Here is a 17,500-nt window from a genome sequence, read left to right on the forward strand (position 1 = left end):
GAAGGCGTTCTGTTCCCATGTTCCAGATGTGCGAGGGTTGCAGGTTTTACTCTGTGCAGTTACCCAGCTAAATCAGTGATCCTGCTTCATGAGACTACAGGCTCCAGGGCACCGACTTATTTATGGATTTATTTATCCGGAACTTCTGAAACATGCAGCTCTGCCACAGTGTGTCATAGAGGCTGCAACATGCAGCTCTGCCACAGTGTGTCATAGAGGCTGAAACACGCAGCTCTGCCACAGTGTGTCATAGAGGCTGAAACACGCAGCTCTGCCACAGTGTGTCATAGAGGCTGAAACACGCAGCTCTGCCACAGTGTGTCATAGAGGCTGCAACATGCAGCTACAGGCCTCCTTGCGTCATAATGGGTCATAATGCGTCATAATGCATCATAATGCATCATAATGCGCCTCCCTGTGCCATGCAGCAGTGACAGCCAGGCAGAAACCTGCGTTGCCGTGCGATGCAGGACATGCGTAAGCAGCAGGCCGGTCCATGATGAGGGACGGGTGGGGGGGGGGGGGGGGGGTACTGGACCATACCACTCTGCCATGCTAACGGGGGTGGCCCTGAGAGCTAGCCAGCATGTCCGTCTGTCAGTCCCGACTGCTGGCGGGTTTGTCCGGTTCATGCGGATGGGGGATGGGTTTGGGGGTTTATGGGAGGGTTTTGGGGGCAGACGGGGGTTGTATGGGGGGGGGGGGTGACTCCTACTCTACCTAATCCTCCCCAGTTGGTTCTTGGCCCTGGTGAGAGGCTCCAGGGCGATGAAGTCGTCCCCTATAGCCACTCTGCTGGAGTACATCTACAGCAACACAGGGCACAGGTCAGAGAGACACACACACTCACACACACACTCTGCTGGAGTACATCTACAGCAACACAGGGCACAGGTCAGAGAGACACACACACTCACACACATACACACACACACACACACACACACACACTCTGCTGGAGTACATCTACAGCAACACAGGGCACAGGTCAGAGAGACACACACACTCACACACATACACACACACACACACACACACTCTGCTGGAGTACATCTACAGCAACACAGGGCACAGGTCAGAGAGACACACACACTCACACACACACTCTGCTGGAGTACATCTACAGCAACACAGGGCACAGGTCAGAGAGACACACACACACACACACACACTCTGCTGGAGTACATCTACAGCAACACAGGGCACAGGTCAGAGAGACACACACACTCACACACACACTCTGCTGGAGTACATCTACAGCAACACAGGGCACAGGTCAGAGAGACACACACACTCACACACACACTCTGCTGGAGTACATCTACAGCAACACAGGGCACAGGTCAGAGAGACACACACACTCACACACACACTCTGCTGGAGTACATCTACAGCAACACAGGGCACAGGTCAGAGAGACACACACACTCACACACACACTCTGCTGGAGTACATCTACAGCAACACAGGGCACAGGTCAGAGAGACACACACACTCACACACACTCACACACACTCTGCTGGAGTACATCTACAGCAACACAGGGCACAGGTCAGAGAGACACACACACTCACACACACTCTGCTGGAGTACATCTACAGCAACACAGGGCACAGGTCAGAGAGACACACACACTCACACGCACGCACACACAGAACAGCAGGGAAACCAGAGAGACACACACACTCGCACGCACGCACACACAGAACAGCAGGGAAACCAGAGAGAGAGACAGACAGACAGACAGACAGATACACACACACACACACACAGAACAGCAGGGAAACCAGAGAGACACACACACACACACACACACACACAGAGAACAGCAGGGAAACCAGAGAGAGAGACAGACAGACAGACACACACACACACACACACACACAGAACAGCAGGGAAACCAGAGAGAGACACACGCACACACACACACACACACATACACAGAACAGCAGGGAAACCAGAGACACACACACACACACACACACAGAACAGCAGGGAAACCAGAGAGAGACACACACACACACAATGCTTCGCTCTTCCTTGCTGCAGAGTTAGTATCTGTCTCCGCTCCAGGTGGCGATAATGATGATGTCACCGTCCCGTTGCGGAGATGCTGGTCAGAAGATGCGCTAGAGAGGCGATGCCAGCCGTTGCCATGGAAACCTCCTCCAGGAGATGCCTGGAGCCAAGGATGCTGCTGACCATCGCTTAGCAACCGGGCTAAAAGACGGACGGTATGGGGACGCCAAGGACCGTTGCAGGGTAGCGAGATTTAAAAAACACAGGACGGTAAATAGATGATCTTCATTGGCTTCTGCCGGTCCGATTCCTCTACCGATACAGAACATTCCGATTCTGATACCTCTGTGTTTACTACTGTACCTAAAACACGCTCGTTAGACCTCCTGTGTTTAAACCCATTGACAATGTTCCTTTTTAAAAATGTAGTCAGCAAAGTGCTCGCCACAACTGGACGTCTCCTTTAATAATGAAAAGCACCTTCACTTCACTCTTCTGTTCCCCATTCACAGGAAGCAGCCCATTTAGAGTCAGGATACTTTCACACTTTTTAACACAATCTGAGCACACTGCTCAAATCTGAAGGGAGGCCAGAACAAATTTAGACCGCACCTCTGTTAGCGCTCATGCTAATACACCCGGGGAAATCTGAGGAAGTTTAAGCTCCTCTGTTAGCGCACATGCTAACCCACCCAGGGAAATCTGAGGAAGTTTAATTTAGATAAAGCTCCCTCGCTCAAGGTCAGTTACTCCATCTCCAGGCCGGATCCTCCCCGTGGAGGCTAGAGGGCTGGCACATGATTAAAACTCTTTTTCCATTTTTATCTCCACACTCTCGCCTCCCTCCTGTCCCACCAAAACACTGCAGGGTTCAGGGGAGCTTTCGGCTTTTCTAAGATTTAAATTTCAAACCGTGCGCCAAAAATAACTTCACAGCAACGGAAGGAGAGGAGGAGAGTGAGCTCCAGCACGGGAAGGTGTGGCTGTGCAGGTGCGTGTGTGTGTGTGTGTGTGTGTGTGTGTGTGTGTGTGTGTGTGTGTGTATGTGTGTGTGTATGTGTGCGTGTGTGTGTGTATGTGTGTATGTGTGCGTGTGTATGCAGCTGAGCAGCACAGTGAGTCCTCCCAGCCTGTAGGGGGCGAGAGAGAGCAGCCATGCTGCGCTCAGACAGTCGCGCCGACAGCTGACCCGGTTTCCACGGTCACCAGCGACCCCTAGCACTAGCGGGGGCGGGGTTAAGGCCCGGGCGGACCCCACAGGGGGCGGGGCGGGGCCTCGCGACGGACAGCACTTGCCTGGGATTTCTGCGTGCTGGTTGGCTGCAGGTGTCTGTACAGAACCTTCTTGATGACGTCGGGGAAGAGGCAGGTCATGACGATGATGATGATGGCGAACCACGCGGAGCCGCTGGACAGCAGCTGCACGAAGACGAAGTACATGTCCTGTGTGTGCAGGAAGGGCCTGGGGAGAGATCACGCAGGATTCAGCCAAATGTCACTTCTCATTTAGCTTGCTCAGCAGCTGTGCGGATCGTATTGTGGCTACACTGGGGCTTGAACCACCAACCTTCTGGGTCCCAGTCAATCATCTTAGCCGCTAGGCTATAGCACGTTAGCCGCTAGGCTATAGCAGGTCAGCTGCTAGGCTACGGTCTGCCATTTTTTACCAAGAAACAAAACACTGAAAGGCAACAAATAAACACACTCAAATTTAGCAAAACGTGTCAGAATAACCCTCATCAACAACCCTCTCTGCGGTCTGCACTCCTGCTGTTACTGACTGAGCTCCCCCACACTCCCCAGGCCACTGTCTCACTCAGAGAGGAGGAGGAGGAGGAGGAGGAGGAGGACGAGGAGGAGGGAGAGCTCACCAGATGACACCCCCGTAGAGCAGGGAGAAGATGAAGTAGAAGGCGATGGAGCCCCAGGTCACAAAGTGATGGACCCACGTCCAGAAGTGGGTCTCCAGGGCCAGCTGGGGACCGGGGTGCACAGGTCAAAGGTCAACCCCCACAAATACACTGCTACAAAACCTACACTGCTCAAATCTTCACCAGACTTAACCCTTTCAGTCCCAAGCCCAGTATGAAGGGCCTCCACCAAAATCCCAGGGGGCTTTGGCTTTGGTTGAGAACATTTTGTAGGGTTTTAATAGGGGCTTGATACAGTAGTATAGCTGTGATTTTGATTGGTTGAAAAGGCATAAGGTGCCGTATGGCACTCTTGGGAGTGAAAGAGTTAAGCACAGAATGACTTTGTCATCTGCATGTCATACTTACCCGTGTACTTGTACTTGTGTTCAACTGACATACATTATCAATTCACTTTTAAACCGTTTTCTGCTCCTGTGGATTAACGAACCTTCAGAGTGACCGTGATGACCATGACCGTGAAAACCAGGGTGCCAAAGGTCCAGTTTCCAAACATCTAAAACAGGGGGAGAAAAAAAAATAAAATAAAAAACAACTCTGAGAGGGGTAAAGATCCAAGAGCACAAACATTTCACCTGCTTGTGTTTCAGCCCGTTTGCGGAACGTTCCACTACATTGTGGAAGAGGTGTTCACTCATGAGTAACAGAACACAATGTCAGCGGGGAACATCGCTGAAAGACGACGTTACGGCGAAAACGTCGCCGTCAGCCCTCAGCCCTCAGCGGTGCGATAAAGATGAGGATAAATCTAAGCTGACCCACTTCACACGAGTGAACAGGTGATGACAGGTAACGAGCTCGGTGACAGGATGACGGATGGAGAGCCAGACACAGCAGCAGATGTCAGGTGAGAACAGAGCGTGCCATGAGAGCAGACCTGGGTTCCAACTGTAATTGCTTTCAATTCAAATACTTTTCTGCATTTGACTAATCTTGCCTGGTGTATTTTAACAAATGAAATGATCCCAAAAAAGTGTGAACCCCGCCCATCTGCTCCTCCTTGCAGGCTCAAATACACCAGGCAAGATCAATAGAGCACAGAACAATATTTTAATCCACCAGGCAAGATCAGTAGAGCACAGAAAAGTACTTGAACCCAGGTCTGCGTGAGAGAGCGTGCAGTCAGTACAATCCGGTACAAAGGCTTACCAGCTGTCTGTTAGCTTTCAAAATCTGGAGACATGCGGAGTGCGGAGAGAGGAGAAGAGGAAGAGAGGGATGGAAGAGGAGAGGAAGAGAGAGGGATGAAAGAAAGAGGGATGAGAGAGAGGCGACACGGTGAGAGAGCTTCTCCACTCTTCCTTTTCTCACACACAGCGACGCATCAACAACGCAGACCCCCCCCCCGCCCCCCGCCCTCCCCCGCCCCCAGGGGACCCAGAGAATACAGGGGGGGCTGCATGGAGACCAGGTCAGGTCTGACCAGAGCAGAGCTGGAGATCCCAGTCCTCATGAACCCCATTCTATTATCATTAATAATAGTCCCTGGCACTTCTTCCTCAGACACTTCACGGTGACGGTGCCATCACAGGTTATACAGTACTGTGCGGACTTCATTACACAAGATTTAGATTCAATGAAGTGATTAAGGGAGGAAAGGAGTGAGCATCCTGTGGTTTGGCTCAGGACAGGAATCTCCCACCCCGCCCTGCACAAACACGCTCCCCCCTCAGTCACACCACAAAACTCGCACGCGCACGCACGCACGCACGCACGCACGCACGCACGCACGCACGCACGCACGCCAGCATCATCCTCTCCAGAAACACCCCAGTATTCAGCAGTAGGGATCAGTTATTGGCTGAAAGTGTGTTAGCTCACAGAATATCGCAGCCTGAACCAAACCAAGCCAGCGTAACAGAGCCACGCCCACTGCACCAGCCAGTCAAATCCAATCAGAGCAAAGCACTGAGAGAGCCACGCCCACGTCTCTCTGGAACTGCGCTGCTATTCTGCTCAGTCTTTCTGCCCCAGTGCACCATGGGAATTGTAGTGCGCCATGCGTGGGGAGCATGTTCAGTGCAGCGGGCAGCCCCAGTGCACCGAGGGAAGTGTAGTACGGCGTGTATGTGGAGCATGCTCAGTGCAGCCCCGGTGCATTGTGGGAAGTGTAGTGTGCCATGTGTGGGGAGCATGCTCAGTGCAGTGAGCAGCCCCAGTGCACCATGGGAAGTGTAGTGCGTCACGCGTGGGGAGCATGCTCAGTGCAGCGAGCGCAGGCTCCGCCCCTCACCTGGCCGTTGCCCATGAGAGAGGTGTCCTCCCCCATCAGCACGTAGGAACCAAAGAAGAAGATGAAGGCGTGGCAGAACCCCAGCAGGGTCCAGTACAGGAAGGTCTTGAAGGAGAGCAGCGAGTTCTTACTGATGTCTCTGCAGGGAGAGGGAGACACAGTTACACACTGCAGTGCTTACAGTCCACCAATCAGCAATCAGTCCATTAACCAGCCAGCCAACCAGCCTCACACACCATGAAGATATGTCAAAATTCTTCCCAATTTTCTTTATTTTACATAATTGCCTGGAGAGGAAAAGTTACCTGTATAGTGCAGGTTAGCACAGGTGAAGTTACTTGTATAACGCAGGTGAAGTTACCTGTATAGCACAGGTTAGCGCAGGTGAAGTTACCTGTATAGCGCAGGTGAAGTTACCTGTATAGCACAGGTTAGCGCAGGTGAAGTTACCTGTATAGCACAGGTTAGCGCAGGTGAAGTTACCTGTATAGCGCAGGTTAGCGCAGGTGAAGTTACCTGTATAGCGCAGGTGAAGTTACCTGTATAGCGCAGGTGAAGTTACCTGTATAGCACAGGTTAGCGCAGGTGAAGTTACCTGTATAGCACAGGTTAGCGCAGGTGAAGTTACCTGTATAGCGCAGGTGAAGTTACCTGTATAGCGCAGGTTTGCTCTGCAGGACGTGTGGATGGACCAGCTGCTCAAACAGGCTGTACACCAGGATGGGGAGCGACGTGAAGCAGATGTTGTAGAGCGTCAGGTACACGCTGTCGTACAGCGTCTGGAGGAGGGAACCCAGAGTCAGAGCCCCCCCATATCAACCCAGCACATCATACTGCCCCCCTGTACTAACCCAGCACATCATACTGCCCCCCCATACTAACCCAGCACAACCCAGCACAGTCCCATTCTCTCATTCCTGCTTACAGGAAAACAAGCCCCATCCTCTCATTCCTGCTTACAGGAAAACAAGCCCCATCCTCTCATAAAGAGCCAAACTGTCTCTGTGACACTCAACTGAAAGCTGTCAGTTGTCATGTGACAGGAAGTGAGTTTATGCAGGACGACACAATGCCGTATGAATGAAAGCCAAGGTGATCGCTCTTCCACTGAACAGCAAACAATGCACCGACACTGAGATCTTACCACACTCACACTCACACTCACACTCACACTCACACTCACACTCACACTCACACTCACACTCACACTCACACATAAATACACACACACACACACACACACAAATACACACACACACACACACACACACATAAATACACACACACACACACACACACACACAAATACACACACACACACACACACACACAAATACACACACACACACACACACACTCACACTCACACACAAATACACACACACACACACACACACACACACACACACACACACTCACACTCACACTCACACTCACACTCACACTCACACTCACACTCACACAAATACACACACACACACACAAATACACACACACACACACACACACACACACAAATACACACACACACACACACACTCACACTCACACACAAATACACACACACACACAAAAACACACTAACACACACACACACACACAAAAACACACTAACACACACACACAAACACACACACACACACACAAAAACACACTAACACACAGCAACACACAAAGAAATGCACACGCACACACACAACTGCAGACGTACACAAATACACACAAATACAAATACAAATACACACACCCACTCCAACACACACACACACACACACACACACTGAGAGACACACACAGAGACACTTACTTGTTGTGAAAACAGACAGAAGAACTGGTATAAAAACTGGGGTGTGATAAAACACACATTCTAAAAGAAAATAAAAAGGTGATTTAGAACCTGGAATCTCACAGGTCAGAGATGAACCCAAAATTCAAACGCATGCAGACCATCAATCCCCTCCCCCACCCCTCCCCTCTCCTCTCCCCCTCACTCACCTTGTAGAAAAAGTACTGTACAAGGGTAGCTATTCTAATGTAGTAGAAATGTCCGTGGACCAGGAGCAGCTTGGCCAGGAACTTGAACCTGGCGAAGGCGTAGTCACTGTTCCTCACCGCCTGCCGGCCCTCTTTACCCATGATGCCTAGGGAGAGCCCGACGAGCCAGCGTTACTGTGACATCATCGCTGTGACATCATCACGATGACATCACTTTATCAGGAGACACTTCACTTTCCTACACCGCCGGTGATGTCATCGTGAGGTAACCGCACTTAAGCAGATGACAGCATTCACTTTGGGGGGGAAAAAAATCACCACAAAATCAATTTCGAAAAATGAGTCACGGATTTTGTTTGCAAAGCGCTATTCTGGCACACAGAGTATTTAATAACAGGAAGAACCCCGAGAGGAAAAGAGAGATGTACAGAGAAGACGAGGTAATGGAGGCGCATCGGACAGAATGTGGGCCCGGGCCACTGCAGTGTGCTCGGGAGCCCTGCCATGATTGGCCGATTCACCTCTGAATATTCACCAAGATGTCGGGCAAAGATGTGCGATTGGCTACAGAGTAACATCAATCACCCTTAACCCTATCAGTCCCAAAAGCCATATGGCACTCTCCACCTCACACCCTTTCAGCCAATCAAAATCACTGCTAAACTATTGTTCGAAGCCTCTATTAAAACCAAACTAAATTCTCAACTTTCTGATCCAAAGCCAAAACCCCTCCGGAATTTGCGGGGGGAGCCCCCTTCACACTGGGCTGGGCACTGAGAGGGTTAAGGGCGGGGCCGTCACGGTCCCAGCGGAGAGGTGTCCGGACCGGGAGAGGACCCAGAGAGATCCCCGGGAGGGGGGGGGGGGGGTTGGGAATGTCCCCAACAGCTGCGTTCCTGCTACGCACCAGCGGATCTGCACCTGCCCTTGTTTTCCTGTGACGGGACTCCAGCCAGAACCCCCCCCCCACCCCCCCGCCTGGGACAGCGTGCGGCAGACATTACTGAGCGAGCTCCAGAACTCACCGATCCCGACGTGGGCCTCCTGGATCATGCTAACGTCGTTAGCGCCGTCCCCGATGGCCAGCGTGATGGGTTTCTCCGGGGACGTCTTTAACAGTCGCACCACCTGCCAGAACCAGGAAGAGGAAGTCAGGCCCTTGCACAGTCGAGGATGAACCACACCATGTCCCAGTTACTTCTGGTTAGTTTGTCACCAGGGAAACTGAAATGCTCTCTTTGTTTGAATTGCACTAGGCATTAAAACACAAGGAAGCAGCCGACCAAGAGGACCAGAATTAGGGGGGTGGGTTTGGGGGGGGTAGAGGGTGGGGTTAGGGGGTAGTGGAAGGTGGGTTTGGGGGGGTAGTGGAAGGTGGGTTTGGGGGAGTAGAAGGTGAGTTTGGGGGGGTAGAGGGTGGGTTTAGAGGGTAGTGGAAGGTGGGTTTGGGCGGGTAGAAGGTGAGTTTTGGGGGTAGAAGGTGGGTTTGGGGGGGTAGAAGGTGAGTTTAGGGGGTAGTGGAAGGTGAGTTTAGGGGGGTAGAAGGCGGGTTTAGGGGGGGTAGTGGAAGGTTGGTTTGGGGGGGTAGTGGAAGGTGGGTTTGGGGGGTAGAAGGTGAGTTTTGGGGGAGTAGAAGGTGAGTTTAGGGGGGTAGAGGGTGGGTTGAGGGGGTAGTGGAAGGTGGGTTTGGGGGGGTAGAAGGTAAGTATTGGGGGGGTAGAGGGTTTAGGGGAGGGGGGTAGAGGGTTTAGGGGAGGGGGGTAGAGGGTTTAGGGGAGGGGGGTAGAGGGGGGTAGAGGGTTTAGGGGAGGGGGGTAGAGGGGGGTAGAGGGTTTAGGGGAGGGGGGTAGAGGGTTTAGGGGAGGGGGGTAGAGGGTTTAGGGGAGGGGGTGTGTACCTTGGCCTTCTGCAGGGGTGCCATGCGGCAGCACAGCACAGCGGAGCAGCTCCTGCAGATCTCCATGAAGAGCTTCTCATGCTCCCTGAGCGCCAGAGACAGGCTGGACCCGTCCACCACCAGCCCGTGCTGGATCACATGATCCTCCTTTATCCTATCAGGGGAGAGACACCGAGCGCGCTCAGTACAGAGAGACACAGGCTCTGTTCAAAACCGCATACTAGCATACTACTCGTACTAAATTTCAGGCTGATTTACATTGAAATGTAGTATGTTTAGTATGAGGTTTCGAACACAGCCACAGAGTAAGCTCAGTACAGCAGAGAGAGAGGGAGCCCCTTTAGTATTGCCCGGGATAATTTGATTAGAGAAGCATCAGGCGCTAACATTAGCCGTAATGCTCATAGAAAGAAATGGTGGCAGCAATTAGCAGAAGCTCCATTAATTGTGAATGGCCACGCAGTGGATTATGGGTAAGTTTGCCACAAAGGAGTGATCAGCCTGTTCCTGGCTGAGAAAATGAACAGAAGTCAACTGGGAACTTCACTAAAGACGCTACTTAAACCCTGAGCACAACAACAACTTTCATTATACGTGGAAAACTGGCTCAACATATGGAGAATAATGATGCCTGACAACACAAATGTATCCGGGAAAAAGAAGCGGTTTTGACATGACACAGCACTTTTAGCGCTGAAAGACTCTACAACAGAAGACCGAAACATACGGCACGTCATTTTATGCCAGTTAGGACCTGAGGTGCAATGTTGTAAAACGCAACGCTAGCGCTACTGATGATCATAGAGCCAGCGCTCACTGTATCCGCTCCCGGTGATGAGCCTCTAACAGCAGCATCTGCTCCCGGTGATGAGCCGCTAACAGCAGCATCTGCCCAGAGCCGGCATCACTGAGCGCGCTCAGAACAGCCCTGGCCTGAGAGGGATACTTCAGAACAGCGATTAAAAGCGGTAATAACACCTCATTATGCACAATAAACACCCCGTGAATGATTCAGAGCCCCGGAATACCTGAACGCGGCTGAGATGAGCAGACCGGACCCGTCTCTCGGTCCTGATACTCAAATTGAGCTCATTTTCATGCGCATGTCAATCGGGGTCATTGCTAATTTGCCTGCATTCCTTTCGCGTTGCCAGGCAACCGTCTGCATGGCAACCCAAACAGCCCGACACCGAGTCCCCCCCGGCAGTGTGAGGAAGAGCCCCTCCACCCCAGCAATGAGAACATAATCCTGCCTCCCTCTCACCCTCCCACCCTCTCTCCCTCTCTCTCTCTCTCTCTCTCCCTCTCCCTCTCTCTCTCTCTCTCTCTCTCCCTCACGATCTGAAAGACGTGACAAATGTGACAAAATCGAAATGCTGAATCCGCTGCCAAGACCCCTCTCACCTGACAAACTCAAACCACATTTGTCAGGGAAGGGGCGTGGCAGGTAGGGGCAGGTTTGGGGCGGGGGCAGGGCTACAGGGCAGGGGCAGGGCTACAGAGCGGGGCTACAGGGCGGGGGCAGGGCTACAGGGCGGGCGGGGGCAGGGCGTGGCAGGTTTGGGCGGGGCAGGGTAGGGGCAGGTTTGGGCCGTGGCAGGGCGTGGCAGGGCAGGGCGGAGGCAGGGCAGGGCTACAGGGCGGGGTGGGGGCAGGGCTACAGGGCGGGGGCAGGGTGGGGGCGTGGCAGGGCGGGGGCAGGGCTACGGGGCTACAGGGCGGGGCTACAGGGCGGGGCTACAGGGCGGGGCTACAGGGCGGGGCTACAGGGCGGGGCTACAGGGCGGGGCTACAGGGCGGGGCTACAGGGCGTGGCAGGGCAGGGCGGGACAGAGTAGGAGCAGGGCAGGGCTACAGGACAGGGGGCGTGGCTACAGGACAGGGGGCGTGGCTACAGGACAGGGGGGCGGGGCTCACCTGCGGTCCAGCCGGCGGAGCTGCTCGGCGCATTGGCTGTCGCTGCGCTGCTGCACCAGCTCCAGGATGTTCATGGTGCGGTGGAAGTGTCCGCAGGACAGGCTCACGCTCACCGCCGTCTCGTGCTTGTCGCCCGTCAGCACCCACACCTTGATCCCCGCCAGGCGCAGCGCCTCGATCGTCTCCTGCACCTTCTCCTGCAGCCTGCGGGACCGGGGCGCGGGTTAGCATGGCCCCGCTCTGTTAGCGTAGCTATCTGGTTAGCATGGCCACGCTCTGTTAGCGTAGCTATCTGGTTAGCCTGGCCACGCTCTGTTAGCGTAGCTACGCTCAGCTAATGTGACCGTGGCTGGTTAGCGTGGCTACACCCGGTTAACATGACCACACATTGTTAGCATAGCTACACCCAGTTAGCATAACCACACATGGTTAGCATAGCTATCTGGTTAGCATGACCACACATGGTTAGCATAGCTATCTGGTTAGCATGACCACACATGGTTAGCATAGCTATCTGGTTAGCATGACCACACATGGTTAGCATAGCTATCTGGTTAGCATGACCACACATGGTTAGCATAGCTATCTGGTTAGCATGACCACACATGGTTAGCATAGCTATTTGGTTAGCATGAATTCTGAGTAACCAGCCCAACTCTGTGCCTGTTCATCCGTGTGCAGCACACACTGTGTACACAGGCAGGGCGGGGAATGTGAAGTCATGTAAGATAACCCTCAGGTGTTCAGCCTGGAACAGTGAGAGGAGGCAGTGAGACCTGAGTTTGAGAGGAAGAGGAGGAGAGGCAGTGAGACGTGTGTTTCAGATGAAGAGGAACAGGAGTGTTCAGCAGCATGGCTCCATAGAGAACTCCCCCCCCTCCCTCAGGGGGAATAATTAGGCACGCTCAGGGACTGTAAGCACAGATGGGGTTTGAGGATCCAATTCTTACTGCAACACTCTCTGACTCTCTGACTCTCTGACTCTCTGACTCTCTGACTCTCTGACTCTCTGACTCTCTGACTCTCTGACTCTCAGTTAATTTCCCGGGAGGGAAAGCCGGGGCCAAGTGAGGATGCTTGACGTAGACCTGCCAGGGCAGGGTGAGCCAGTGGGTGGGGTTTTAATTGTGTAAAATAACGCTGGTTATTGGGGTTAGTGGTGTAAAATCACACTGGTTTTGGGGTTTAGTTGTGTAGAATCATGTCGGTTTTTGGGTTCAGTGGGGTAAAATCATGCTGGTTTTTGGGGTTAAGTGGTGTAAAATCGTGCTGGTATTTGGGATGAGTGTTATAAAATCGTGTTTGTGGGGTTAGTGGTGTAAACTCGTGTTTGTGGGGTTAGTGGTGTAAACTCGTGTTTGTGGGGTTAGTGGTGTAAACTCGTGTTTGTGGGGTTAGTGGTGTAAACGCGTGTTTGTGGGGTTAGTGGTGTAAACTGTGTTTGTGGGGTTAGTGGTGTAAACTCGTGTTTGTGGGGTTAGTGGTGTAAACTCGTGTTTGTGGGGTTAGTGGTGTAAACGCGTGTTTGTGGGGTTAGTGGTGTAAACTCGTGTTTGTGGGGTTAGTGGTGTAAACTCGTGTTTGTGGGGTTAGTGGTGTAAACGCGTGTTTGTGGGGTTAGTGGTGTAAAATCGTGTTTGTGGGGTTAGTGGTGTAAACTCGTGTTTGTGGGGTTAGTGGTGTAAACGCGTGTTTGTGGGGTTAACTCGTGTTTGTGGGGTTAGTGGTGTAAACTCGTGTTTGTGGGGTTAGTGGTGTAAACTCGTGTTTGTGGGGTTAGTGGTGTAAACTCGTGTTTGTGGGGTTAGTGGTGTAAACTCGTGTTTGTGGGGTTAGTGGTGTAAACGCGTGTTTGTGGGGTTAGTGGTGTAAACACGTGTTTGTGGGGTTAGTGGTGTAAAATCGTGTTTGTGGGGTTAGTGGTGTAAACGCGTGTTTGTGGGGTTAGTGGTGTAAAATCGTGTTTGTGGGGTTAGTGGTGTAAACTCGTGTTTGTGGGGTTAGTGGTGTAAACGCGTGTTTGTGGGGTTTGGGGTGTAAACTTGTGTTTGTGGGGTTAGTGGTGTAAACTCGTGTTTGTGGGGTTAGTGCTGTAAACGCGTGTTTGTGGGGTTAGTGGTGTAAACGCGTGTTTGTGGTGTAAACGCGTGTTTGTGGGGTTAGTGGTGTAAACGCGTGTTTGTGGGGTTAGTGGTGTAAACGCGTGTGTGTGGGGTTAGTGGTGTAAACGCGTGTTAGTGGTGTAAACGCGTGTGTGTGGGGTGTGGGGTTTGGGGCTCTCGGGGCCGTACTTGTCCTCCACGCCGGTGGCCCCCAGCAGCTGCAGGTCGCGCTCGATGAAGGCGAACGCCTCGGCCAATCGCTGCTCTCGCTGCTGCAGGGCCGTGCGCGCCTCCTGCAGCCTCCGCTCCACCTCCTCATACTCCCGCTCGCCAAACACCCGGCACGCCACCACCAGGGTGCGCAGCCCCTTCTGAGAGAGGGAGAGGGGTCAGTGCTCTCACACACACACACACACACTCTCTCACACTCTCACACACTCTCACTCTCACACACTCTCACACACACTCACACACACTCACACACACTCACACACACACACACACACACACACTCACACACACTCACACACACACTCACTCTCACACTCACACACTCACACACTCACACACTCACACACTCTCACTCTCCACACACACACACACACAAAAACCAATCCCATTTTACCCTCCTTTAAAGACCCAATATCCTGCTTCACATGCTGTAATCCACCAACCAAGATTTATCACTTCTGATGAGGTTACTGCCCCCTGGAGTAACCATGGAAACTAATCACTCCACCTCACATACAGGAAACTGAGCGAGAGACAGAGCACTCCAACACAAACACCAAAAATCAATCAATATTGTTGTTTTCAGGAGAGTCCGATAACACACATGGCTCAAGACACAAAATACCAGAATGAACTGGTTTAGTGTGTGTGTGTGTGTGTGTGTGTGTGTGTGCACATGCGTATGTCTGCGTGTGTGTGAGCGCTTATGTGTGTGTGTTCATGTGACATTCCCAGCTAAGAAAGCATGTTTGTCACGCTGGTGTTACACTGATCTCAGATGAGCAGCCTTCCGTACAGCAGCAACAGGGTGACAGAGTCCCTCCCTACCTCCCTGTGAACCTTAATTGTTGTCTTTCTGTGATTTACTTGGTGTATCGGTATTTATAGTTGGCTAGGTAAGCAGTGTTTGGATAGTTAAGTTTGGTCACTTTTGCTTTGTTGTTTGTTTGTTTGTTTGTTTAAAAAAATAAAATAAAATAAAAAATTAGGGTCTTTCAGCGCACTTATCCCTGGTTATGGGTATGCACTTTGTTGTACGTCGCTCTGGATAAGAGCGTCTGCCAAATGCCAATAATGTAATGTAATGTAATGTGACAGTAACAGGGTGGAGTGACAGGGTGACAGTAACAGGGTGGAGTGACAGGGTGACAGTGACAGGGTGAGTGACAGTAACAGGGTGGAGTAACAGGGTGACAGTGACAGGGTGGAGTAACAGTGACAGGGTGACAGTAACAGGGTGGAGTAACAGTAACAGGGTGGAGTGACAGTAACAGGGTGACAGTAACAGGGTGAGTGACAGGGTGGAGTGACAGGGTGACAGTAACAGGGTGGAGTAACAGGGTGAGTGACAGGGCGGACTCTCTCTCACCAGGGCGAACTCGTCCACGTGGAGGCGGGTCTTCTCGATCTCGCCGCTCTTCGCGTGCGGCAGCACCGCCGACTCCGCCCCCTTGGTGAACAGAATCTTCTCCCCTGCAAGCGACAGGCCTCGCCGTGTGAGCAGTGCATTGTGGGACGCCAGGCCGCAGGAGAGACCAGAGAGAGACGCTCACCTGCGGGAGTCTGCAGGATCACGCTCATCCTCCTCCTGTTCGCGTCGAACTCCAGAACATGGAGCAGCTTGTACCTGCAGAAGAGGAGCACCACGCGTCTATATGCAGCACAAAGCACGACAACTCCACCTCCAGCTACAAAATAACATCAAATGCACATCTACCTATGTGTGAACAGTAGATTTTGGGTGGGTTTTGTTTTTCAGACAAGTCTAGTGTATAGCATTAGACTGTAAAATAGCTTATTGCTGATATTCTGCAGTGTGGAAACTCCCACCACGCCAGAAATACAGACCTACAGACCAGCCTGCCGCCCCATTTGAGTGTCATTAGCTCGCTCTCCCACTGAAAACACGTTCCGAGAACACGGCGTAATCGCAAGAATGCGGCATATTTCATAGTTATCAAGCTCAACAGAGGTCAGCACTGATTTATTAATGTGACTCACAAGGACTGGATAAAACAATAACTACTAATGTCAGCGATTATGAATATAAAACCCCTGCATATTGTTAATTTAAACATGAAGTTTAAATGGGGAGCTTTAATGCCATTTCAAAGCAGCACCGCAAACCGACGTGGCATGCTAACGTGCTAACGTGCTAAATCAGAGCGCTCCACTCAACTGCAGCTCAGCAAGCGTGACAAGAGGGAAGACTCCACATCACTCCCCCGAGAGAGAGAGAGAGAGAGAGAGAGAGGGAGAGAGAGAGGGCGGGAGGGAGGGAGAGAGAGAGAGAGAGAGAGAGAGAGAGGGAGAGGGAGAGGGAGAGGGAGAGAGGAGGGGGAGTGAGAGGAGAGAGAGAGGGGGAGAGAGAGAGAGAGGGAGGGAGAGTGAGAGGGAGGGAGGGAGAGTGAGTGAGAGGAGAGAGAGAGAGATAGAGAGAGGGGGAGGGAGGGAGGGAGAGGGAGAGAGAGAGAGAAAGGAGGGGGAGTGAGAGGGAGGTAGGGAGGGAGGGAGGGAGAGTGACAGAGAGAGAGAGAGAGGGGGAGGGAGGGAGGGAGAGGGAGAGAGGGGGGGAGAGAGAGAGAGAGAGGGAGGGAGAGTGAGGGGGTCTCCAAACACGCTTCACTGCCGGCTTTGGAATAACACTCACTAATGCGTTTCAAACAGGATAACCCTCTCCCACGCTGTACCGAGGAGCCTCGGCTTTCAGAGGAAGTTAAAAATAATTTGTTTCCAGCTCCCAGGGTTTAGAGCACGCTTTCGCTCAAGGGCTGCAGAACACACAGACGTGAGATTACAGTGGGACTGACAACACACCAACGCTACCCTGAACACACCAACGCTACCCTGAACACACCAACGCTACCCTGAACACACCAACGCTACCCTGAACACACCAACGCTACCCTGAACACACCAACGCCACCCTGAACACACCAACGCTACCCTGAACACACCAACGCTACCCTGAACACACCAACGCTACCCTGAACACACCAACGCTACCCTGAACACACCAACGCTACCCTGAACACACCAACGCTACCCTGAACACACCAACGCTACCCTGAACACACCAACGCTACCCTGAACACACCAACGCCACCCTGAACACACCAACGCTACCCTGAACACACCAACGCCACCCTGAACACACCAACGCTACCCTGAACAC

The 17,500-nt window shown here is 52.4% G+C and overlaps 1 protein-coding gene across 1 annotated transcript in view; it reads right to left on the minus strand.

The window, feature by feature from the left end:
• The window catches only part of LOC133125968 (phospholipid-transporting ATPase IF-like), a 57,957-nt gene that overhangs the window by 9,828 nt on the left and 30,629 nt on the right, over nucleotides 1-17,500 (minus strand). The window contains 13 exon segments of the mRNA XM_061237728.1: nucleotides 3,316-3,481; nucleotides 3,891-3,994; nucleotides 4,381-4,446; nucleotides 6,184-6,322; nucleotides 6,835-6,962; nucleotides 7,991-8,050; nucleotides 8,179-8,324; nucleotides 9,204-9,306; nucleotides 10,076-10,229; nucleotides 11,993-12,196; nucleotides 14,284-14,465; nucleotides 15,695-15,798; nucleotides 15,879-15,952. Of these exon segments, the coding sequence (XP_061093712.1) occupies nucleotides 3,316-3,481; nucleotides 3,891-3,994; nucleotides 4,381-4,446; nucleotides 6,184-6,322; nucleotides 6,835-6,962; nucleotides 7,991-8,050; nucleotides 8,179-8,324; nucleotides 9,204-9,306; nucleotides 10,076-10,229; nucleotides 11,993-12,196; nucleotides 14,284-14,465; nucleotides 15,695-15,798; nucleotides 15,879-15,952 (1,630 nt within the window).

This window comes from Conger conger, chromosome 4, assembly GCF_963514075.1.
Source record: "Conger conger chromosome 4, fConCon1.1, whole genome shotgun sequence".
Lineage (NCBI taxonomy): Eukaryota > Metazoa > Chordata > Actinopteri > Anguilliformes > Congridae > Conger > Conger conger.